Here is a 27,428-nt window from a genome sequence, read left to right as displayed (position 1 = left end):
TCCCGGGTACAAACCCCGCCTGGTCCGGCAGGACAAGTTTATCCATCAATAGCGCAAGACGGTTCGCCAACACCTTGGCCAGAATCTTGGTGTCACAATTAATTAGCGAAAGCGGCCTATAAGAGTCGCAGGAGTCAGGGGCCTTCCCAGGTTTGAGTAACGAGGTGACCGTCGCCTCCCTCATCGACGGCGGTAGCACACCCACCTCCAGGGATTCCGCGTACACCTCCCTAAGTACCGGCGCCATAATATCGATGTAGCTTTTATAAAACTCCGCTGGGAGCCCATCGGAGCCCGGCGCCTTCCCATTTTGCAACTGCATAATCGCCTCGCGTATCTCATCGAGCTCAAACGGATGACATAAAAATTCCCGCTGTGTGTCCCCAAGCCATCCCAATGCTATATCTCCCAAAAAATCATCCATCTCAAGTACACCCGACCGGTGGGATGTGTAGAGCGCGCGATAGTGGTCAACAAAGGTATCAAGTATGGCAAGTGAGTCTCGGCGAACCGCGTGATCAGAGCTACGTATCTCCAATATGTGAGAGCTAAAACGAGGAGGGCGTGTCACTTCCGCGAGAGCCCTCCCGGGACGCTCTCCCTCACCATATCTGCGGGCCACCCAGTATTTCCCCCGGAACTTCAGCTCGCGCTGCGCTTCAACCTCGTATTTGGTTAATGTTTCCCGAAACACACTATGCACTGCCCCTGTCTGCCCTTGGCCCATCTGACTTTCCAACTCCTTCAATTCTTGCTCCAGGCGGCGCAGAGTGCGCTGTATATCTTTAAGCACTCCGCAGCTTTTAGAGAGACAATATCCCCGTATCGTCGCTTTAAAGGCCTCCCAGATCACCTCTACACTGCTGACCGATCCCTTATTTCTCGCAAAGAAGTCGCGAATTTCCTCCTCGAGCTCCGCCTGAAATACGGCATCTAGCAGTGCCATGGGCTGTAGTCTCCAGCGTGGCCTAGGAGCAGTATACCCTGGCATAGCAAGCGACAACTTCACCGGACAGTGGTCCGAGTACGTTCTGGCCAAGTGTGACGTTTCTTGGATACCTGAAGCCAACCCTCGGGTCACCAGACAATAATCAATTCTCGCCCAACTGCCCATGTGTGATGTGAAATGCGAGCCCTCCCTTCCCATTGGGTGCAAATACCGCCAGCCATCAATCAGCCCCTCCTCCTCAAGTATGCCGGACAATGCCTCCCTGGATCTAGTGTAGTGATGTGGCATGGGGTGAGATCGATCCTGATCCGGCCTGAGGGCCACATTGAAATCCCCCCCCCCATATTATGTGTGTAGACCCAATTGTCTTTATCTTACCCCAGACATCATTGAAAAATTCTGGACAATCAGTATTCGGGCCATAGCAGTTGGCTATCGTTATAGAATCCCCCCCCAGCCGACCCCAGGTAATCACATATCGGCCCTGCGGGTCTGAGATCACACCCGCCAGCTCATAGTGCAGCTGTTTCTTAAAAAGGATTGCCGCGCCACGAGCATAAGAGGAGTAGGAGGAGAACAGACGATGACCCGCCCACCTGTTTGCAAAAGCGCTAACCGCTGCAGGGTCTAGATGGGTCTCCTGCAAGAGCGCCACGTGGATCCGCTGCCTATCTAAGTATGCCAAAATCTTCCTGCGCTTCCTCGGGTCTCCCAAGCCCCGCACATTCCACGTCAGTATGTTAATCACATTATCGCCCTCCCGTGCCATTGACACCACAAAAGCTTACAAGACCTGCACAATGAATCTCTGCACACCTCAACTGTCACTCCATAATTATTGCCTGCATATTGAAACCCCGTGAATGCCCCACCCCCCTCCCACTGAAGCAGCCCCAACTTGCCAGAATCCCAACTCCCTCCCCCTCCCCACAAAAAAACAACAACTTCAGAAACATTAGGTTTACCCATGTTCAAGTAGACCAAAGGGTGTTACCCGCTGGGGGAAAACTCTAGGCGGCGATCCGGGTCAGCCCCTCCCCCAAAGCCCGCAAACGACCAGGTAGGCTAGGCCCGCGCGGGTTCAGGGGAGAGTGCCCAGCGCAGTTCTGAGTGGTATGCCCACTGGCGTGCTTCGGTCAAAACCCTACGCAGCAACAGGATATTCAAGACAACCACTGTAAAGCCCACCATCAACCCGCCACATCCTCCCATCAACTCTGCTTACTGTCTCCCATTTAGGTCACAACTGGCGGTGAGACATATCAGTCTTGGGAGGCAGGCCTGCTCGAGGTGGACGGCGATCCGGGGCCGCCCCCCGAGCGCTTAAGATGCTTAAGGAAGTCTTCTACTTGCTGTGGGTTGGTGAAGAAACTCTGCTTGCCCTGGTGGGTGACCAGGAGGCGCGCCGGGTACAGCAAGGCATAGTCCATCTGTGCCTGACGTAGCTTATTTTTGACCACCATGAATTTACGCCTGTCCTCCTGTACCGCGGCCGTAAAGTCCGGATATATAGAGAAGGTGAGCCCTTCATAGTGAAGCTGCTGGTTGCTCCTGCCACCCGAAGTATCGTGTCACGATCTCTATAATTAAGGAGCCTGGCGATTATGGGGCGAGGCGCGCTCCCCGGCGGGGTGCGGGGGCCCAGGGACCGATGAGCCCGCTCCACAATGAACTGGGAAGAGAGCTGCTCCTTTCCGATGGTGGCAATCAGCAGTCTCTCCATATAGTCCTCTAGCCGGCCAGTGTTTGTGGTCTCCGGTACCCCAAGAACGCGGATGTTATTGCGTCGACTCCTCGCTTCCAAGTCTCCATTCTTGGCTGCAATCAGCTTCAGAAGCTTGTCCATTTGCGCAACCTGTGTCGAGACCCGAGTGGTAGTGTCCTCTGTATCCGAGATGCGGCGTTCCGCCTCCCGGATGCGGTCCTCATGATTATCCAGTTTATGCACAATGGCATCCATCCGCGTAGACATGCCATCCATTTTTTCCCCCATCGTGGCAAAGCCCTGCCGGACTTCCCGGAGAAGCGATGTCAGCTCCCCCGCACTCCCAGCAGGCTCAGCAGCTGGGTCCGGTTCAGCTACCTCCACTCTCTCTTCCGGCGGGGCACGGCCCGACTTCTTCGCCTCGAAGGTGAGGCGGGACTGCCTGGCATCAGTCTTCCCCATCGCCTGTCTCAATCAAGGGGGGCCACTCAGAGCGTCGCGATAGCAATCCCTCAGGGGTCAACAACAGCGGACACGACCGCTCCTTCCCACCTCGCCGGTCTGCCCAATCTGCAAGTCAGCTCCTCCACTCAATCCTGTTCGCGGGCTCACTGCACCGGTGCCCGTCCCTACTTCGTCGAAGCCAAATGAGGCGCAGGGGGATCGCATCCAGAATCTTCCCACTCCTTGCGCATGCAGGTGCAATGTATCGTGCAGTATGTGGCGGTTGTTAACGGACCAGCAGCTCTCCACACTCCCGCCACACTATGGTCGTGTAGCCAGCTACCCCCAGTCCTCCTCGGGCAGCTCTCCGTCGCGTGCACCCGTCCGCGCGATGCGTGGCCTCTCGTACACAGCGCGACCAATTATGCCACACAGCACACCAAGTTAGGGGCAGAGGAGACGAGAATGCCCGGGGGAAGATGGGCCTCCAATACGAGTTGTGGTGCCCCCCCCCCCCTATTCTGCGCATCCGAGGGGGCTCCACGCAACCTTCGCGCCCGGCCTGCAGCAACGTGAAGAAATTCTCGGGAGAGCCTCACCGGGTCAGTGTCCACTGGAGAGCCTCCCTCCAACCTGGCAGACGGCCCCCAAGCGTCCCTCAACCTTCACCCGTAGGTCCTCCTCGGTCCGGCAGCTAAGTCAGTTCTCACCCAGCCTCTATTTCTGGTCACAGGTCGAAGTGCTGGTGCCGCTGCTTCACGCCTTCTCGCGCCGAGGACCCCCCCCCTCCCCCCCGGGGGTATGCACCAGCACTCACCGGTCTAGGATCACTCGCGGCACGCCTTCCGGTCCAGAGGCCTGTGCGCCTCGTGGGCAGCCGCGGTCTCCCGCAGGTCGCCAGCCGGGTCTCTCTCCCTCCGCGGTCCCACCAACACAGCCGTTCCGCGGCCGCAGCTCCTCCTCGGCAAGTAGAGCTCTCCGAGCCGCGAAAATCAGCCACCAGGAACGCGGAGAGATTCAGGGCACGCTGACCAGCACTAGCATGGTGCTACGATCGCCGTGGGCAGGATAATTAGCGAATCTGAGCGCCGGGCGGCAGGAGCCTCACATACGTGCGGCCATCTTTCACGGCGCCACCTAGCGCCCCCCTTATTGTATATAAACTTATCTAATATAGACATCCTTAATATCCAGCATGGATCATGTCCACCTGGACCAAGTCTGCGCATTGTAAAAGTTCTTTCTTAATGGCTTTGATGTCATTGATAGCCACATCTATATTTCAGGCATTTAAACCTATTTTTGGAAATCAGTCAGCCTAACGAATAAACAAAAGATTATATTTGTAAAAAAATATTTTATTCTTTACAAACCTATTCACAGCACTTCTTAACAAAATTAGTTATTTTTTAAATAGGTTACATAAAAAGTCACAGATACATTTAATCATTAAAAAATATTTAGAAGTCATTTTATAAGATTTACATCATAGAGTCAAACTTAGGCTTTTTATGAAAACATCCCAAATAAAGCTTTTGATTTGCTCAATCACAACCAACTTCAATTTGAACCATGCAAGCACATCTCTGGAAAGGTTGGTGCCTTAATCTCAAATCAGTTCCATGGGATTTTTCTCCCCAAAACGTGGTTTGTGACTTTCTGCAAGAGACAAAAACAGTGAATAGAAAAAATAATAATTTATTCCCTTTTCAATAATGGAGGCATTTGGAAAAGAAGTAGTATTGCAGAACATTCTAGAAGGAAAATGTAAATCTGAAATATTTTATATTCTTGAAATAGGAAAAAATAAGGCAAATGTTTAGAATTATTCTACCTTCATTATTTAGCACACTAATATCATATTAATAAAGGTAATACCTTTGATGTGGAAGGATGCTTATGTGTGCCAGACCTCTATGCTCTGAATAGCAGTACATATATTAAACAGCAGACCTTCAAATATATTCATAATTTCTTTGAACTTCTCGGTCATCTATGCTAGGTGCATTGAACCAAGAATCTGCTTCATTATATAAAACAATACCTTTAAAAAATATGTTTACTTTTATAGAGTCAGTGTTAGGCTAAGAAGGTGAAGTTAGTAAAATAAAATGGGAAACTTGCGGTGAACGAGGGGTGTAAAACGGGTCTCCTGTTTTGCTAACTCTAAATGTTATCAGTTATTTTGTATTTTGTCTGGTCATATAATGTGTTTTAGCCCTTTCCATATTTAAATATTAATGCTATCACTATTTCCAACAATCCATTTTTCCTCTTTCTAAGCAGTCCTTACATCGGCTATCTAAAATTGTGACTAATATGTTTGGGTTTATAGATTAAATTAATATTCAAGATACTTTATAGTAGAGGGCACACGTTATAATGATGATTAAAAGACCCCCAGATTAGAAATAGGCTTTTAAAGTGGATTATCAGGTTTCGTTTTGGTAGGTTTATATTGGAGTTTGATACTTTCATAGAGTGGAGTGAAGCCATATGTTCATGTGTTTTGAGAAGAAAATGTGCAGGAATACATATTTTATTGGATTATTTTTTGCTGCTACTACAGTGTTGTCTATGATCAATATTTTAAAAGTATCAAATCAATAATCGTAAATATGCTGTACATTTATAGGTTGTTGTCTTTTTTTAGATGTTGCTTTATGCCTTGGACAAATACCCCTGTAATATGTGGAGAAATATTTAATCATGCAGGTGACTTAAGTTTGTTGTATATTCTGAATGTCTGGGCGATTGGCCGAGTTAAATTTTAAAATACGTTTGAACATAAATACCACCATAGAAACACTTTAAAACTTGTGTTTCTCTTTATAGGCTATTTTGCAGCAGCATGTTAACTACAATAAAGGAGCATTTTATTTTGACTGTTTGTACAGTTTAAACAAAACTATTACCACAACGTTATTTCAGGATTTTTTAAAGTTATCGTAGTTACTTGTACATGCATTCAGCCAAAGAAATTACGACATTATTGATTGCACACTATTTATTACCACTTTGTTTTTCTAAGATACGTTAAGCCACCTATCAAATAACGCAGCACCAGATACACTAAAAGAAATCCAAGAACAGTAGGGTGATCAACAGTGTTAAATGCAACATTGGGTAGGATAAAAGAGTGATTTGGGTAGACTGCATCAGCCAGGCCACAAGCAAAGGTGAAAGGAGGATATCAAGAGAAGTGGGTTAGCAGGACTGGCAGCTATCAATAGACCTAAGGAGTTTTCAAAAAAAATTAATTGGTGACTGCAAAAAAAACCCCACAGGGGTGTAGATGAAAGTAAGCGGATGTTCTGCCATTATGGTATCTGGATTGACTGGAGGAACAAAACTAGATAGTGCTTTTTTTAGTTTTCAAACAATTGTGAACAGCTTAAGTTCTTTTTTGAACTGCAAAAATATAGGATAAACATATATACAGATGTTAATTCATTTCACAGGTTGTGCAGCACATGTTGTAGTTAGAGAACAGATCTGCCTGTGCCTAATTAGTGTCTCTTTTTATAGTGGGCTATAGAAACACCCTGCCTATAGATGAAAAGAGAATGAAGAACTAGAACAGCCTTTCTTTGAATGGTGACAATACGGATGTACTGAAAGTATCAGGCCAATACATCAACACCTTGGGCTAACTAGGACAGTAAACTTACTTTTTATTTTAAGCCCACACAAACATTCCAGAACTACATGGAGATAATATAATGTATAGTTGACCTCTTATTGGAAAATGAAAACAATCTAGATCTCACTCACCGTCTTAAATAGTTGAGCTTTCAGTCGATATGTTGTATACTCTGATTTCCTTTTCTCATCCTCTTTCCTCTTCCTGATTTCAGGCAGCTGCTCATATATTCTTAGAAATACAAAACAAAACAATTAAAATAATAATATTTCTGGTGTTTATTATAATCAGCTTAGTGATCCATACTTTCTCAATTTCTACTACAGGAAAATTGTAATAAATGAATAATGAGTCTTACCTAGCTTGAATTAACTAGCCAAATTTAAAGTTTGTTTAGCAAGTTGTGCTGGGCACTGGCAGGTGTTGTAAACTTAACACAGAGATATCCCGGCACTCCAAAGTCACAGTTGTTATTCGTATTGGTTATTAGCCACAGAAGCAGAGAACAAAATATTGGCAATGAGAAACTGGCTACAGAACAGATTAGGTCCTCACAATAATGTATGACAAAGAATAATTTAATTCGGAATTTTACAAAAAAAGGAAAGTCGCAATCATAAACACAGATCAGAATTCCCTAATACATTTGGTTCTAGTTGTTAGTTCATGGAAAGGAGACTTATAGTCTCCAAATCTTGATCCAAATGGATGACAGCCGACACGTGTTTCGTCACGTATAGTGACTTCCTCAGGGCTGCAGAAAGAATATCAAGATCTTAATTGACTGAACAAGATACATGTTGCGATTTATACATTTAATCTTTTAATTCTTTCGAATCTTTAAAATGATAAAGAATAAAAATTCACAAGATAAAGAATGGGAAAAAGAGAGAAACAGAGTGAGGTAAAACAAGAAGAAATGCTAACAAAGAGCAGAGGGGGAAAGTGATATCTGTTAATCCAAACGAAGAAGAGGGTAGTGAAAAGAAAAAAAAAAAATATATATATATATTATTTGTCCCATCACCATACCAAGTGTACAAGGGGTAGGTCATTAACCGAGAATTACTAATACAAAGTCCGAGTGTCCCAAATAAGGTATAAGTACTAACCTTTACTTGTAAGTCTAGAAACGATTTGAGTATCAGTCATGCAATTATGCTTGTGCCAGACGGTGTTTCGATTGTTTATTTTTCAAAACCGCACTCATAGGTTCGAAAAGATTCAATAGAAAGATCTGAGAGAGAGCAAAATTGGGAATAGGCAATGGACAGAAACAAACTATTATTATTATAATGTATGTTGAGCCAAAAGGTTTTGAAAATTTTGTAAAATGGGTAAGTACCCGTAATCGTTGCCCTTGTAGTTGTTTGGAAATGCTGTTTATATCACGAGGAATGGTCCTGATATCTGTACAACTTGTATTGAAGAATAACAAGTCTCCACCAATTATTTCTAATAATAATAAAAAACAACGTAAAAAAATTTTGGTATAACATGAAGGAAAAGCTATGTTAGTCTAAGGCTTTAGAGTATTGAATACTATACCTATTATTTAGGAAAGGTAGACCATATTACGATTTGCTATAACACAGGGTACTCGGCTATGCTATCTCTAGTGATTAGTCGTTGTGACGGTCTTTGTGTGGTCTTCTAAATAGTAGTTCCTTAATAGTAAAAATGAATAGTGGGAAAGTGAGATTTCCAAGCGATATATCCGTTTAGGTTGAAACAAAATATTAAAAGCCTTCTTACTTAATGTGTTTATTGGCTCCGCCATGCTAAGTGAAGTCAAAGGACCGGCTATGGTAAGCCCTGAAAGAGATATTTCAGAAGGAAACGTGATTTTGAAATTCGAGAAGGTAATTTGTTATAAGAATATATATCAGGCCAAACGTAACATAGTTACAAGATAGTGCGAACATCAATTAAACAGAGATGAACATAACGATGGGAAGCAATTGCCATAAACAAAAAAATATCAACAAAATTATTTAAATATACGCGGTATAGAGTATTAAGCAATAATGTTGTAAAAATGGAAGTTGCAAAAAATTGATTAAGCTTAAAAAAGGGTGATTTACAACTATATTCGTGTGTGAGTTTTGAAGAGACAAAAAGCGCTATGGCCTCATGGGGCATAACATTCCATGCGAAAGTTAGTCTTGGGATAGGCTAGTTCCCCCAACTCGGTCGTTAGAAAAGTCATTTTTGATTAAGACGGTTTGAAAAGTTATAGGAAGCAAGTAACAAATGCCACCATAGGTAAAAACGTTGCGACGTGGTCACCCCACTAAAAGGATGATCATTGGAAATACAATACGAGAGAAAGACTTACCGCGTAATATAGTTGGTGGTAACCGAAAATTGACTCCCGTGTCTTCTTCACAATGGTAGACAGAAGATCGGCGAGTGGTGGTTTCTTTTATATACAAAACAAAAAATGGCGCGAAAAACCCAGAAATGTTTTGCAACAAGTGGGCAATAGTCAGTTACTCTATGATTGGACAATTTCAGTTATAATGTTTACGATTGGCTACACCGAGAGAAAAAAGAGAGCAGCCATCTTAGAAAGGTAAAGGTGCCCTCGTATTCCAGGTGGGAATGCGTAGTTGCTATACTGAATCACATCATATAAAAAGTCCCGCGAAATCTAATTTGCAAACATTTTTTTTTAAATAAAGTATTCTAACACTCGAGTAGCCGAAAAAAGTTTCTTTTTAGGAGTGTTGTAAAGTATGATCAGTCCGAACATAGGTACAATAGTAAAGTCACCTTTTCCGCATGGACCAATTGTACTAAGAGTATTAGTTTATCCCTACAACTGAAAAGTGTTGCGGCCATCTTAGAAGAGAAAAGAGGCTTTCTTTACCAGAATAAAAACAAGCCTTTCGATGTTCAAGTTTTCACAAAGGTTATTGTCTGGTTTTTACATTTATAAGATTAGTTAAAGGTAATTATCTGTTAGATTGAAGAAAAAATCGTATTTCAATAATATACGAAATTGTGTCAATCCGCCACCAATATTTGTAAGATGTGTATAATAGAAACAAAGTAAGCACATGAAAGAGCATAAGAAGAAACTGGAAAAATAAGTAGGAGAGAAAGACAAAAAGGAATAAGGCAGCTTGTCTAATGCAAATATTGCTCAAGGATAAACAGAGTGCACAAAACAAATTTTGAGACACATAGGCTCCTTAAAAACATTTCATTCATTTGACAGAATGAGCATGGTACATGGTATGTAACCTCAGAGTAGTTGTTAATCGTAGTTACAAAAAAAGGAGATAAGCATATTGGCGTCACAGTCAAGGTGGTTTTAGCTACGGAGGGAACTGGGGGGAACACATTCTTGAAACATATTAATTGACAAAAGTACACATTTCTTAATGTCAGATGATGGTGGTAGGTTGGGGTATGTTGTCAATAGAAATGTCTCTCAATTGAATCGTTAAGCAAGGAAAATGTGTAGCTCTTTATTAAAATTGATGCCCATTTCCACCGCTCGTAATTTGATGATCCATTGAGTCTCTGTCCTTCTCAAGTTGAGAGTCCTATCACCACCCCTTAAACCAGTCATAGTGTGGGAAATTCCATGAAACCTAATTTTTGCCATCTCTGCTAACGTATGGTTGTGATTGAAATGTACCGCAAGTGGGTAACTACATAAATTATTACGTATTGCCCTGAAGTGTTCCTGGATTCTGATCCTAAGTGGGCGGATTGTACTGCCCACGTAGATTAGCCCACAACAGCAAATGATACAGTATACCACAAAATTAGTATTACAGTTTATAAATTGTTTTATACCATATCTTATTGTGGTATCTCTTCTTCATTTGGATTAACAGATATCACTTTCCCCTTCTGCTCTTTGTTAGCATTTCTTCTTGTTTTACCTCACTCTGTTTCTATCTTTTTCCCATTCTTTATCTTGTGAATTTTTATTCTTTATCACAATAATTCTTTTAAAGATTCGAAAGAATTAAAAGATTAAATGTATAAATCGCAACATGTATCTTGTTCAGTCAATTAAGATCTTGATATTCTTTCTGCAGCCCTGAGGAAGTCACTATACGTGACGAAACACGTGTCGGCTGTCATCCATTTGGATCAAGATTTGGAGACTATAAGTCTCCTTTCCATGAACTAACAACTAGAACCAAATGTATTAGGGAATTCTGATCTGTGTTTATGATTGCGACTTTCCTTTTTTTGTAAAATTCTGAATTAAATTATTCTTTGTCATACATTATTGTGAGGACCTAATCTGTTCTGTAGCCAGTTTCTCATTGCCAATATTTTGTTCTCTGCTTCTGTGGCTAATAACCAATACGAATAACAACTGTGACTTTGGAGTGCCGGGATATCTCTGTGTAAACTTTGTTCATCACGGGGATTGCCTTGCATGACCCGTGTATTCTAGCACCTAGGTAGTAGGGTGCTTTTTTATCCCGAGTGGCACCATTCATTTATCTTGCTATTCAATCTATTCCTGTTTTCTGACAATTATTACTGTACACCCAATCTGATTTTACTAATTGTCTTGATGTGCACCCTCATATACATTACTACCGTAATCTTTTGTTGGTGACATTTTATGTAGAGAGTGGCACTCAGTTCTTCAGATTTGGATAATTGTCGGATTAGTCCTAATAACAAAATAACAATATATCACTATCCTCCTTTCTATAATAGATATTTACATCGCCTGTCTTGGTGATGGAAACATTTGAGGAAGAAAGAAATGCTCTGCTCCAAGAACTCTTCACTGGCTCGGCACAGAGGGTGCCTAATCCCAGTAAAAATGGGGAAAAGGAAGGTCTCAAACAGAAATTTATTAAATTAGAACGGGCACGCAAACAGGAAGTGTCCAGGTGGTGGGATTCCATTATCCTAAAACGTTATTTGGATATCAAACAAGTCCCACGTGGACTACGAATCATTATATTCCCCACCTTTGAAGATTTAGATGCAGACCTTTTGAAAGAATGGGAAGAATTGAATCTCTCATCCTCACATAGAATGATGGACATTCTGATACGACATGCTGATAGAAAAAGAGAGCTGCTATTACAGGAAATAGACAAATTAGAGACAGAAATTAAAGGCTTAAACTTAGAGGAAGCAACTGCAAAAAACTATAAAATTTTGAAAGATGTGCTGAATACACATCAACTTTACATCACAGAGAAGAAATTGAGAAAACTAAAAAGGGACGAGAACGACTATAAAAATGGTAGAGTTTTTACGTTCGCTAAAAAGTTTGACGACATACAACCTAGACAGCCTACTGTCACCAAACCTACCAAGCCAGCAAACATAGTACCTTCAACTAGTGGGTCAGATGTATCTAGTATACACAGTGAGACCACTAATGAAGACGAAACAGAACCCACCACGATTGGTACACTACCCAAAACAAATTCATCCTCTTTTTTAGAGGAAATGGCGCGTTACCGCAAAGGGAATCGTACAAATTATGGCCCTCAAAACACAAAAAAACCAGGAGGGGGGGGGGGGGGTGCACAAAACCAAGGGAAGGAGCCACAACTCGATCTGTAGCACGGAATCTGAAGAACTGAGTCAGTCCTCTACTATGACAGAATGTACATCTAACGCTGTTAATACAGATAATGTTTCAATCATCAACTTGTCTGATTTTCACGTATCTGATATTGATACCAAAGTACTCAGTAAGGGTCTGAGTTTTTGCCCGACCAAATTACCTGACTTTACCAGTGTTCATGTTGATGTGTTTAAATTTGTTCGGAAATTAAAATTAAAAACATTTTTTGCAAATCAGCCTGTACCTGTGTATTCTACAAAACCAGTTTCAATACATTGTAACAAAACAATCAAAGAAATACAAGACATACATCTATTGTTATCTCTTGATGACCTCTCTAACACACCCCCTACTATGACTGATGTTCTCTCAGATCTAGATATTACGCCTGACTACTCTCTGGATAGTGGTCTTAAACAAAAGTCCATATTTACGCCCAACCTACATGCGGATAATGTGGTAGACACCTTCTATAAAGCGGTAACATCTGATCTTTATAAACTTGAAGATAGATACAATCGTAACCATGGACACATTACCTATAATCTTAGCAAGGAGGAAAATAAGGCTTTAAAAAACCTGATAGCAATTCCAGATGTCATCTTCAAGGAGGCAGATAAGGGGGGCAATATAGTCATCATGCGCGATATTGATTATATACAAGAAATTGAAAGACAATTAACTGGAGAGCAGTCCTATACAAAAGTATTGGGAAATCCCCTCAAAGAAATCACATCACTCATTTGCACAAAACTGACAGGTTGGCGGGAATTGGGCTTAATTTCGGAAATGGAATATAGATATCTCTACAATCCCACGCCGAGGTCACCCTGTATTTACATCTTACCAAAGATACACAAACCAAGCACCTTCCCTCAGGGTCGACCCATAATATCTGGGATAGGCTCCCCTACGGAACACATCTCGGAATACGTAGATGTCTTCCTGCAACCCCTTGTACATAATCTTCCCTCTTATATAAGGGATACTGGGGACTTATTGAGCAAATTAGAGGATGTGGAGTGGACCAATGATCTCTCATTTGTAACAATGGATGTGTGTTCCTTGTACACCTGTATCCCTCTGGAAAAAGGCCTACTAGCCCTAGCAGATTGTCTCTCATATAGGGATGCTACCTTTTTTTAACATACCCAAATGCTCTTAGACTTAACACGTCTTATCTTAGAAAACAATGTTTTCTTACATCAAGATACCTGGTATAAACAGACGATTGGGGTAGCCATGGGCTCAAAATTTTCGCCTTCGTATGCCAACCTATACATGGGCCATTTTGAGCAGAACTATCTATGGAAACTGCCTGACACACGTCTCACAGAACACTTAGTCTATTGGGGTTGTTACATAGACGACATCTTCATTCTTTGGTCGGGCAGTGATGAACTACTCTCAGACTTATTAATACATCTCAATGACAATACCTATAACCTCAAATTTACACATAAGATCAGTAAACGAGAAATAGAATTTCTAGATGTAGTTCTGTATGTGAAGGAGAACAAAATTATTTCAAGAATATTTAGGAAACCAACAGCCTGCAATGCGGTACTACACGCCAGTAGTGCACACCCCAAGTGTCAAATTAATTCTATCCCTATGGGAGAAATGACTAGATTAAAGAGAAACTGTAGTGAGAATTCAGTATTCCTGACAGAACGGGATAACTTACAAAACAGATTTGAAAACAGGGGATATCCTAGGACCACCCTAGATTGTGCTCAAAATAAAATACAAAGCATACCAAGATCGAAATTACTATCAGCAGGACGGAAAGCAAAAAACAAAAATGGGGAACGTAAAATTGCTATGGTGACAGATTATAACACACACAGTCACCAAATTTACAACATTCTTCGGAAACACTGGCACATTTTAAAACTAGATAAAACAATAGAAAAGCATGTGGCCAGTAATCCTATGATTTCTCATCGAAGAGGTACCACCCTCAGAGAACTTCTCTGTCCTAGCTACCTGCCACCCAAAAAGAAAGAAATCACTTGGCTACCCTCTAAACCTACTGGCTTCTATAGATGTGCTAATTGTAACATGTGCCAGTTTGCAGCCAACAAAATAACTGATTTCCAATACAATACCACAATAAGATATGGTATAAAACAATTTATAAACTGTAATACTAATTTTGTGGTATACTGTATCATTTGCTGTTGTGGGCTAATCTACGTGGGCAGTACAATCCGCCCACTTAGGATCAGAAACCAGGAACACTTCAGGGCAATACGTAATAATTTATGTAGTTACCCACTTGCGGTACATTTCAATCACAACCATACGTTAGCAGAGATGGCAAAAATTAGGTTTCATGGAATTTCCCACACTATGACTGGTTTAAGGGGTGGTGATAGGACTCTCAACTTGAGAAGGACAGAGACTCAATGGATCATCAAATTACGAGCGGTGGAAATGGGCATCAATTTTGATAAAGAGCTACACGTTTTCCTTGCCTAACGATTCAATTGAGAGACATTTCTATTGACAACATACCCCAACCTACCACCATCATCTGACATTAAGAAATGTGTACTTTTGTCAATTAATATGTTTCAAGAATGTGTTCCCCCCAGTTCCCTCCGTATCTAAAACCACCTTGACTGTGACGCCAATATGCTTATCTCCTTTTTTTGTAACTACGATTAACAACTACTCTGAGGTTACATACCATGTACCATGCTCATTCTGTCAAATGAATGAAATGTTTTTAAGGAGCCTATGTGTCTCAAAATTTGTTTTGTGCACTATGTTTATCCTTGAGCAATATTTGCATTAGGCAAGCTGCCTTATTCCTTTTTGTCTTTCTCTCCTACTTATTTTTCCAGTTTCTTCTCATGCTCTTTCATGTGCTTACTTTGTTTCTATTATACACATCTTACAAATATTGGTGGCGGATTGACACAATTTCGTATATTATTGAAATACGATTTTTTCTTCAATCTAACAGATAATTACCTTTAACAAATCTTATAAATGAAAAACCAGACAATAACCTTTGTGAAAACTTGAACATCGAAAGGCTTGTTTTTATTCTGGTAAAGAAAGCCTCTTTTCTCTTCTAAGATGGACGCCACACTTTTCAGTTGTAGGGATAAACTAATACTCTTAGTACAATTGGTCCATGCGGAAAAGGTGACTTTACTATTGTACCTATGTTCGGACTGATCATACTTTACAACACTCCTAAAAAGAAACTTTTTTCGGCTACACGAGTGTTAGAATACTTTATTTTAAAAAATTTTTTTGCAAATTAGATTTCGCGGGACTTTTTATATGATGTGATTCAGTATAGCAACTACGCATTCCCACCTGGAATACGAGGGCACCTTTACCTTTCTAAGATGGCTGCTCTCTTTTTTCTCTCGGTGTAGCCAATCGTCAACATTATAACTGAAATTGTCCAATCACAGAGTAACTGACTATTGCCCACTTGTTGCAAAACATTTCTGGGTTTTTCGCGCCATCTTTTGTTTTGTATATAAAAGAAACCACCACTCGCCGATCTTCTGTCTACCATTGCGAAGAAGACACGGGAGTCAATTTTCGGTTACCACCAACTATATTACGCGGTAAGTCTTTCTCTCGTATTGTATTTCCAATGATCATCCTTTTAGTGGGGTGACCACGTCGCAACGTTTTTACCTATGGTGGCATTTGTTACTTGCTTCCTATAACTTTTCAAACCGTCTTAATCAAAAAAGACTTTTCTAACGACCGAGTTGGGGGAACTAGCCTATCCCAAGACTAACTTTCGCATGGAATGTTATGCCCCATGAGGCATAGCGCTTTTTGTCTCTTCAAAACTCACACACGAATATAGTTGTGAATCACCCTTTAAGCTTAATCAATTTTTTGCAACTTCCATTTTTACAACATCATTGCTTAATACTCTATACCGCGTATATTTAAATAATTTTGCTGATATTTTTTAGTTTATGGCAATTGCTTCCCATCGTTATGTTCATCTCTGTTTAATTGATGTTCGCACTATCTTGTAACTATGTTACGTTTGGCCTGATATATGTTCTTATAACAAATTACCTTCTCGAATTTTAAAATCATGTTTCCTTCTGAAATATCTCTTTCAGGGCTTACCATAGCCGGTCCTTTGACTTCACTTAGCATGGCGGAACCAATAAACACATTAAGTAAGAACGATTTTAATATTTTGTTTCAACCTAAACGGATATATCGCTTGGAAATCTCACTTTCCCACTATTCATTTTTACTATTTAGGAACTACTATTTAGAAGACCACACGAAGACCGTCACAATGACTAATCACTAGAGATAGCATAGCCGAGTACCCTGTGTTATAGCAAATTGTAATATGGTCTACCTTTCCTAAATAATAGGTATAGTATTCAATACTCTAAAGCCTTAGACTAACATAGCTTTTCCTTCATTTTATACCAAAATTATTTTACGTTGTTTTTTATTATTATTAGAAATAATTGGTGGAGACTTGTTATTCTTCAATACAAGTTGTACAGATATCAGGACCATTCCTCGTGATATAAACAGCATTTTCAAACAACTACAAGGGCAAAGATTACGGGTACTTACCCATTTTACAAAATTTTCAAAACCTTTTGGCTCAACATACATTATAATAATAATAGTTTGTTTCTGTCCATTGCCTATTCCTAATTTTGCTCTCTCTCAGATCTTTCTATAGAATCTTTTCGAACCTATGAGCGCGTTTTTGAAAAATAAACAATCGAAACACCGTCTGGCACAAGCATAATTGCATGACTGATACTCAAATCGTTTCTAGACTTACAAGTAAAGGTTAGTACTTATACCTTATTTGGGACACTCGGACTTTGTATTAGTAATTCTCGTTCAATGACCTACCCCTTGTACACTTGGTATGGTGATGGGACAAATAATATTATTATTTTTTTTTTTTCACTACCCTCTTCTTCGTTTGGATTAACAGATATCACTTTCCCCTTCTGCTCTTTGTTAGCATTTCTTCTTGTTTTACCTCACTCTGTTTCTCTCTTTTTCCCATTCTTTATCTTGTGAATTTTTATTCTTTATCACAATAATTCTTTTAAAGATTCGAAAGAATTAAAAGATTAAATGTATAAATCGCAACATGTATCTTGTTCAGTCAATTAAGATCTTGATATTCTTTCTGCAGCCCTGAGGAAGTCACTATACGTGACGAAACACGTGTCGGCTGTCATCCATTTGGATCAAGATTTGGAGACTATAAGTCTCCTTTCCATGAACTAACAACTAGAACCAAATGTATTAGGGAATTCTGATCTGTGTTTATGATTGCGACTTTCCTTTTTTTGTAAAATTCCGAATTAAATTATTCTTTGTCACACATTATTGTGAGGACCTAATCTGTTCTGTAGCCAGTTTCTCATTGCCAATATTTTGTTCTCTGCTTCTGTGGCTAATAACCAATACGAATAACAACTGTGACTTTGGAGTGCCGGGATATCTCTGTGTAAACTTTGTTCATCACGGGGATTGCCTTGCATGACCCGTGTATTCTAGCACCTAGGTAGTAGGGTGCTTTTTTATCCCGAGTGGCACCATTAATTTATCTTGCTATTCAATCTATTCCTGTTTTCTGACAAATATTACTGTACACCCAATCTGATTTTACTAATTGTCTTGATGTGCACCCTCATATACATTACTACCGTAATCTTTTGTAGGCGTTGTAAACTATTATGTGGCAGATGAACATACTATTCTGCAAATGCTGTGCTAGTAAGGCCTGACTAATCACAATTTACTAATTGAGTACATGAAACAAGCTCAGCTCTTGGTGGTTATGAAGCTGGAACTCAATAATAGACTCAAGCTAAAGATATTTTTAAAACTTAATCATGGAAGAGTGTGGGCAGAATATGTGGGATAAAATTGTAAAGTTGAATGATTATATGGATAGAAATGTGTTTTGTGCCACCACTGGATATTTGTATGTTGAAATTTGACATCATCCTCTCTCCAAATAAAGTTTGTTAACAAAAAATGCAAGTATTATTCGGTGCCTGAATAATAAACCATGCAAAGTGAAAAACATATAGATTTAATAAAGGGAGAAAATAGAATTACAGAAAAATTCTTTAAGAGGTGGTCTATAATGATTTTCTAAACATAACAAGGTGAAGTATCAATCTAATTTCTAATAAAATAGAAATGTATTCCACAAAACACACCAAGAGAGGCAAAAGCTTGTAAGGCAGATTTTCTATATTTATAAATTTAGGGTTAGAAGTAAGGAGATGGGTGTTCTATAAAGAGGAACAAATGGATGCTCTTGGGGAGGTACATACCACCCTCTAAGTGGAACATATTCACAAACCTTTCCAATTTCTTGTTTTCACACACCACTGTTATACAAGTTTTGAACTAGAAAATGCCAAATTAATGTACAGATTAAATATAGAATACATCCATGCTCATGTAAACCCTAACCTCGTGATAAAGTTAGCAAATATAGATTAAATTATGTTAAATTAAATTAATTCTTAACATTACCCATAATTAATTTGATATACATTAATTACAATAATTCTAATCATAAAGTAAACAAAAGTACATCATTTGAAATGATCTAAAATATTTTAGTGATATTTTTATAACTATAATGCTGGATTATAATTATTTTAAAAGTTGTGTTCTTGATGCTTCGGGAGAATGATGGTATAACTCAGTAAACCTACTCACAAAGTAAATGTGATGATGAAGTTATGGCAAGGAAGCAAATGCCACGCAACGCAATAGATTCAATTTAAAGGTTGAACAATGTTGAACAATGTTTTTGATGTAAGGCTCAACATCACACCATGACCACCCAATGCCAAAGCGTCTTCCAAAAAGCAAAGTCAGAGCAGAACAATTACTCCTGCTTCTCTGTGGATCAATGAGCCCAGTATTCCAAAATAAAGCACTGATCTCTGGTGGTCATTCTAAAATGAGAACATGCAAAGCTCCTGGGGTTTTCCATGCCCAGAACTTTAGGTGGAGGAGTAAGGTTTTGGAAAATATTTTTCTATTTATGCACGTTTTTATAATTTAACAGATTTTACAAATATTCATTCTGACCATTGACACTAAAGTAGAATTACAGTGCATATAAACACTATCTAAATCAAACTCTGTTTTATAATGTGGCAGTCTTCTAAAGTGATTTTGTGTGCGTAAGAGGAAGGATTGAGATGTTTGGATAAATATTACAGGTTGTCTGTCTGAAGGTCTTGTGGATGACACCATAACAAGAATGCATTGCTCTGTTCGCTTCAAACCGACATACCCTAACCTTTAGGCAACCTCTCCATGGACAAGCTGGTTATGGGTGAAAGTAAACTTTTCTCCTACAAATATGATCAAGACTAACAGTAGATCTAACATCTCTGTACAGCCATTCGTAGCCACACTATATAAATCAGCTCTGCTCAAGAGCAGCATCAGCTGTTGTGTTCGAATTATCACCTTCTTAAACTCCCTCCACGAGTTTCCTGTGAGAGAATTTACATTGCAATGCCCTTGTTACAAAGCATTACATTGCCATCATATCCTGCGAAGTACTACTCAGTACAAGAACGTCTCTTTTTTCCCTAAACCAGATGCATCTGCTGTAAAAGCATGCATTCTATATCTGAGCCCACCCTCTCAATCAAACATGGTATTACTAATTAATGTCTATTATTCAGAAACAAGCTCTGAAGTGATCTACTAAAGCTCAACGAGGTCAGCCTGTAACAGTCTAAATGTGTGCTTAGCATACAGCACTTGTCTCCTTCACTGCATACTACCATAATGAAGTAACCCCTGTTGCCTTGCAGAATGTTATTGTGGTCTGTCCCTAGAGTGCTAGAATGCGCACAAGGGCCTGATCTGCAAGGAGGAAAGCAATGAATTAAAAATGAGTTCACAGATGCACCACAGTCTCCTCAGGTTCAAAATGCACATGTGCCTTGCATTAGATGAAAAAATTAAAATCAATGTCTTCATTTTATTTCCCTATAATTGTAAAGTGCTTGTAGGAAGTTGGCTATTTATATAGTGGACCAAAAAGAGATATTCTGTATAAAGAGTCAAGGCAAAACCCAACTGGCTTACAGAGGCACAACTGACACCCCAAATGCTCTCTTTTGTGGTGTGTGGGCGAGAAGCTGGGCATATCAGAGGGCAGTGCGAAGCATTTATTGCACACACCAAGTAAGTACGTGAAACACACAGACAATAATGAAATCCAACACCAATTTATAAAAATAACACATAGTTTTATATGAATTTAGATACGAAGATCATCAGAATCAGATAAGTACTTTTCGAGTTATTCATTTTTACAGTTTTCAAAAGTTGACAGTGCAAATCGTCTGCTGTATTCGGGCACTTAACAGCGACTTACTGGACTGTTCTCCTGGACTTAAGATGAGTATGGGGCAAGGTCCAAGGCCACACATATAGGTCACCTCAGGAGGCTATAGGGGCATCCATGTGCAGAGGTGTGTTGCGGTGTCGGGTGTCCCATTCACTTCTATTGGAATCGGTCAGGTCAGAAAGAGGCTGCTAGCTGGGACTGGAGGGCTTGTCTGGGGGTGCCCGCATAGTGGGGGAGGCAGGGTGGGGGCTTGACCCTTGAGATGCTCGGGAATGTAGGGACACAATTGGTGCGCTTCTCCACGGACAGTGGGGCTCGGGTCCAGTGGTATATTTTGGCGTTGGGTTCGATGCTGGAGTCACTCGTGGTTGGAGAGGGCCTGTAGAAAGAGGCTACAGGAGATGACTAAGTCCAGTCTGGCCAGACTCAAGGACGGGCTGGGCTCTTGTGGGTCTCAGGACCTCATGGGGACCATCACCTCCTCCAGATTCCGGCTGTGGGGTGCAGGTGCAGAGGTGTTCTGAGGTGTTGGGTGGCAGTTGTCAGGGACTCACTCTTTGGCTTGGATTTTGGAGAAAAGGGACAAACAAGACAGCTGGGCCACTCTTGGTGTGGGTCCCAATGTCCCTGAATTTTCTCAATTTGCAGGTCAGTCTTTCTCTGCGTTGCTGTCCGGACTGAACACAACAAGACTTGGTTGCAGCAAGGGGTCCAGTACCCCAGGTATTGGTGTTGTGCGGCTCCAGTCGCTCTTGGCATCCCCACACTTGGAGGGAGGGCAGATCTGACCTGTAGGAACACAGCTTTCTGGGCAGCTGCTGCATCAGCAGTCACGGTAAGCAGTAGGTCGGTGAACCTGATCTTGCTTCTTTGGCAGCTGCAGGGGAGTAGCTCCTCTACTCCAGTAAAGTTTCTTTGGCAATTGGTGAAGCACCGGCAGCCCTCTGAGTTTCTTGGAGTCTCCACAGCAGCAGGACAAGTTGGTTGCTCCTCGAGGGTCGGGTGCAGAAGGCAGGCTGGCAAGTCAGTTGCGCTCCTCGGTTTTTGGGCCAGCAGTCTTCTTCTTTTCCACTACTACTTTTGTGTCCATCAAAATTTGAAGTCCTGGTATCAGGGGGTCCCCTAAATACTCAAATTCGGGGCATCTAAGGGGAGTGAGGGGTAGTAGCCAATGGGCTAGATGACCACTTCCTTTGGGAAGTGGGCATTACCCTGACCAAGAATTCCTAATTACATCACACCCAAGATGGTGGCATTCCTAACTTTATGTTCACTTCAGGATGTTCACCCAAGGCAGTGTTTCTGTCCGCTGCCTGTAGGGCTCTCACCTCCTAGGGGGGTCAGAAACTCATCTGTGTTAGCAGGCTGGAATCAACCAGTCAGCCAGCATACTAGGGGGCTGGTATGTTACAGGGGGTACCTCTAAAGTACCCTCTGGGTGCCAGTATTAATAAATCCATCACTGGAATCAGTGTGGGTTTATTAATACGAGCTGTTTGATACTAAACACCATGGGTGCCAGGGAAGCCATTATGTCGCTTGGAAACCTATTTTTACCAGTGCCTAGTAAATACCTTAAGATGGCTTACCTGTTCACCTGTACTGTCAGTAATTGAACTTGCCAGCACAGGGGAATTTCTGCTCATGCAGATATATTCTCACATGTAATATAATGCACCCTGCCTTAGGGCTGTAAGGCTTGCTGGAGGAGTGTATCAAAAGCAGTGTTTAGGGAACATGGCACACAGGGTGCATGCCATGTTGTGTTTTCACTTTTTAGAAGCACCTTGCACGCAGCCTGCAGTGGCAGTCCAAGTGAGTTTGTTGTTTGGTTCCTTAGAATGGCATACGGTGCTGCAGCTGTTAGGGACCTCTTTAGTACCTATACCCTAGGACTTATAGAGGTGCTAAAAGCCTGGCCAATGGGGGATCAATTGACCAGTTGCATTGTTTTGGGGCAAGAATACTGGCACTGGGAACCTGGTTAGCAGAAACCTAGTACACTTTAGTCAAAGTTGCATCACATAGCAGGCAAAAGGTGGGGGACTACTGCCACAAAAGCCCAGTTTTCTAAAGTGCTCCATTGGTTGAGTGGTAAGGTCTGAGGTAGATAAAATAAAGCTTTGTACAAGTATTTAATATCCCTCAAATTAGTAACATCTTCAAATCCTAGGAAAGGAAGACTTTTAGGAATGAAATGTAACTACCTACAGGTAACACAGAATTGCATGTTTTGTTTCTTTTCCAGTTGATTGTGGTTTGAGTGGTACATGATGTGTTAATTGTTTTGTCATTTTGAATGCAAGTACCAATTTCATAAAGAGAAGCAAGCAATTTTGAGACAACACTGTGTGTGGTGTTGTGATGAGTTATAAAGAGTTTGACCACCTTTTGGGAAGCATTTGAGATTTTACCACGATTTGAAATTCCTTCAAGAACTAAGGTATTGTAAAGTATTTCCCATAAAAGAGCTAGGTTTCAGTTACTCTGCAATTCAATTTTATTCCAAACATTAGCTTTTTAATTTTAAAGGATACATTTTCAATGTTACGGCTTCAACATATTTCATTCATCAATAATGATCTTCTACTTTCTTTACTGTTCATCTAGGCTCTGTGTGTGGACACAGTTCTGCTGAAAGACAGCTGCTCACACCCTCCACTTCAGCAGGTATGTCTTAGTGTTCCAGATTTAACAGCAAACACGAAGAGTCTGCCAATGAGCCAGTACTAGAGCAGTTACTAACATATTAGAGGGAGACCTCAAAGTTCTTACTGCAAAAATATAGTCATACATAAAAGGCAACTATAGCTTTATAGAACGTGGTAGGGCTTTACAGAACTGTATTGTACTTTATAGAACACTGTAGATGCTCTTAGGCAGTGCTGGATACAAAGGTAGCTCTCACTGTCCAACTCAAGGTATCAGGGTCTTTACAACATCATCCCTCCCTAAAGAACGACTGAGCACCTCAATGGCCACAACGAGTACTACTGAGTAAGAGTGTGGTAATCCTTGAGCCACCATATCCAGGACTCTTGAGTGACAGACCTTTTCAAAGGGTCCCTCTCTTCCTACACTCTTTCTTCCTGATCCTACGTGGACTTTATGGCTAAAGGACAGAGCAGCTGAAGCCTCACTTCTAAACAAGAGACAAAATGGAGGACGGTCAATGAATCCATAGTGCTTGAGCTCTTCAAGATTCAGGATGCAAGCCGTCCCTACTCCTCCACCAGAAAGGAGACAGGCAGAGCATGCCCCCACGCTCTCACCCATCAAGAGCACACAGCATACGACTAGCACAGGTACTTCTATTTCCAAGACTGTTCAATCTTATCCATGGATGGAATGTTTGACCCACTCAATAGTAAAAAGCAGGTTTTTAAGATTTTCAAAATGACTATGTATTAAGGAAACGTAAATAAGAAGTATTGCAGTGGAGGTTATTTGCATATTGGGTGGCAAATCATTGTAAAACCCCGATGTATTCTTGTATTCTTTGCCTCAAAGATCCAAGCTCCAATCCTAGCCTCCAAGATAATGTAAACTGGACTGTCAATTAGATTCAATAGTGACTGACATTTTTGTGCATGGCACACAGATACACTTAAAAATCTATGCAGCAAAAAATGCAAAACTGGCTTCCCCACCAGAAGAAGCAACTGACACTATAAAACTGAACTGTGTGAAAGTTTTCTGTACGTGTTGTAGGAGGAGCGCACCTCTCTTTCCGGACTCCGCATGGCGTCAGATTTGCCAGGGCTATGAACATCACCTCTTGGGGACACCATAACTCTTTAAAATTCTTTTGAAAAAGGACAGCACTGAGAGAGACATAGTGGGGCGATCTGATGGGAGAGGAGAAAGAGATATATCTTCAAATACTTTCTCAATTGAACAAGAGTGGTGACTATTGAGGTGTTGATGAGAATCATATGGCTGATCCTGGCTGTGTAGACTGAGAAGGCCAGCCTATTGTTTTTTTTCCCTTCCAGCATTTCCTTGTTTCTCTGGCGATGTCATGGCTACTAGTGTTGCACTATCAAACTTGGGGTGACTAGTGCTTGGAGCACCTTTGCAGCAGTGTTATTTTTTAGGGCCTTATAGATGATGTAGCTGGTCTTAAAAGTACAGCGGGCATGAAGGGATAGCCAATGAACTTCCTCTACTAGGAGTATGATGTGATCAAATTTCCTCAGGTCTTTGATGGGGGATGCCAGAGTGGAGTCAGGTAGAAGTGAGCATGAAGTTGCCGTCATCTTGGTTGGAGAGGTCTGGTGCTTGCACTGTTGTTCTGAATGGTAAGAGGGTAGGGAGATTTTTACTTTTTCAGGGAGGAGAGCTGATGAATACTTTGAATTAGAGGTCTGGATCGAGAGTGAATCCAATAGCTTTATTGTTAGGTGTAAAATGGGAAAGAAGCAGCCTAAGTGCCTATCTGCTGGCCATGTTTTCAATCAAAGGTAGCTTTGTATAGTAACAGAGGAAGACAAATTCTGTCTTAGTCACGTTATGTTTTAGGCTTGTGTACTACTACCAGCTCTGAATGAGTTTGAGGTAGGTTCTGAGTCGCTGAATGTCATCTCTGACAAGATTTTGTTGGTAGTGACTCAAGTCCCCAAGGGTTCAATGTTCAGGTTGAAGATGATTGGTGGAGGGTGGATACTTGTGGACCGCCACACGGGAAGGAGAGTTACTGGGATCTTGCAAATCCCATTTGGAGGATCTGGTAGGAAGAGGCCTGAGAGCGTTGAAAGTCTATTGGATCAGTAAACAAGAAGTGGTTGAAAGATTCCCATAGAGGTTTAAAGATTTAGGATAACAGGCAAAGAGTAATTTAATTTTTTTTGTTTCTTATCTTAACAGAGAAAATGTTGTTGGTGCATTACATTTGTTGATAGATTGCACGACTGTACTGTCTGAGCCGGGGTTGGTGCATTGTTTAACAGCCATGAAGACAGCTTTGTTTTGGTTTGTTACAGTAGTTTTGTAGAAGATTGCATTGGATGAGTTGATGACTGATTTGCGGCTGTGCAGAGGGATTTGAGTTGGTTTTTAATTTAGAGAATTCCTTCATTTGTCTTCATTTCTTTTCTTGTCTTCATATTGTGCTTTTATCTGCAGCAAGTTTTATAGAGTACCAAGGGGCAAATGATTTAAGGTCTGATTTGGGATTAGGCGGATGGGATATTCCTTGATTGATATCCCGTCCGCTGTTTTATAATGCGCTGATGATACATATATGGACAGGATATCCGTCACATTTGAGATGGAGAATCCCATCCGCCAAACACTAAATTAGACCCTTGGGGCCTGATTACGATGGCCATCATCTCCTATTTGGGACAGCCCGTGAACAAGGCAACGGTCCCACAAAAGGAATTAGGATGCCTCTGCCACCGTGGTGGTCTCATCACCCACCCTTAACGTTGCGGCGGGTGCTGCTGGCTGCAGCAACCGCCGCAATGTTAAAAAGGGAGGTTTTAAATATCCCTGTACTACGTGACAGGCACCATGCGGTGCCTGTTCCTTGGTACAGGGATCTGTTGGGGGACACCAGAGGTGCTCCCCGATACCCACAATATAGGGCCCGGGTTGAAGGGGGGCCTGCTATGGCGGAACCACCATGGAAAGGCTGGCAGGGCGGGACCATCCTAATGCCTAGGGCGGTGCCTGGTAGGCACCGCTACCATTTTTGGGACAGGAAGGCCTACGATGCACCGGCGAGCTCAAGGAGCCAGTCGGATGCGTGGCGGTCATCGTAATGACCCCCTTAGTCTTTTAGGATAATATTCTGAATTGAAATAAATGGAATATGCTACTTACAGGTCACATGATGAGCTTAGATGAGGTGCTCTTGCAATACAACAGGCAATACATCTTCAACAAGAAAGCTAGAAAATGACCATGAAGATGAAACAGGTAGCTACTGCTTGGAAATGAGATAGGTTTTTAGCCCTTTACAGAAATGCAAATAATACGAGATTTTGCTGATTCATAGGTAAAGCTTGTTCCCAGAGGTCGAAGTGGGCAGGATTGGAAGAGCACGACTTGGCCATACTTTAATTTATGAAAAACAGTTCCCATACTTTATTGTGAAAAGACAACCCTACCAGAACGGCTGATTTAGATAGTTGAAATGTTTAACAGAAATGTCAGGCAGGGGAGTATCCTATACTGTGAACCTGAGGGCGGGCAGACAGCTAACCAATAAACAAGCCTTCTTGCCAGGGTGCCTGCTTGCCTGAAAAAATGCAAATGTGCTCAACTGGTTAATCTGCAAATGTAAAGAGTGCTTAGAAACCAGTACTGGCTTTAATTGATAAAATCACTTGAAGCTTTGTGATGGCAAAGATGTATTCTTTCTCAGTAGTAGTGCAAGGAAGTTACCAGCTGAGCAATGAAGTGTGTGCTTTTAAGGGACAGCGATAATAATAAAAAAATGTTTTATAAGCATGATTTTATCTTAAACCATTTTGTGCATTTTTTAGCAGTCTATCTTATACTGTGTGTAATGCAAGTATAAAAAAAAGTGACTTACATAATCACAGTGCTATGTGTCACAGGCTATGATAACGCAGCACTAAAAATACACAAGTCACTATTCTCCACTGCACCAGCCAAGACAGAGTTCTGCGGCTCTCTGGTTACACACACAGACCTCTGCAGTGCATTAACTAATAGAGGCTTCATAATGTTGCATAGTGCAGTTCTCACTGATCAACAAACGTT

General features: G+C 41.3%; 1 protein-coding gene across 3 annotated transcripts in view; it reads right to left on the bottom strand.

Moving 5' to 3' along the window:
• Positions 1-4,442: 4,442 nt before the first annotated feature.
• ALMS1 (ALMS1 centrosome and basal body associated protein) overlaps positions 4,443-27,428 on the bottom strand; it is a 205,365-nt gene continuing 182,379 nt past the window's right edge. For all 3 annotated transcript variants that reach the window (XM_085642774.1, XM_085642775.1, XM_085642776.1), the window contains 2 exons: positions 6,873-6,972; positions 4,443-4,757 (listed from right to left, as the gene is read on the bottom strand). In XM_085642774.1, the coding sequence (XP_085498900.1) occupies positions 4,713-4,757; positions 6,873-6,972 (145 nt within the window). In that variant the 3' untranslated portion in view covers positions 4,443-4,712. The remainder of the gene's footprint in view (positions 4,758-6,872; positions 6,973-27,428) is intronic.

Source organism: Triturus cristatus, chromosome 2_2 (genome assembly GCF_964204655.1).
Source record: "Triturus cristatus chromosome 2_2, aTriCri1.1, whole genome shotgun sequence".
Taxonomy (NCBI): Eukaryota; Metazoa; Chordata; class Amphibia; order Caudata; family Salamandridae; genus Triturus; species Triturus cristatus.
This window is presented reverse-complemented; position numbering and strand designations above follow the sequence as displayed.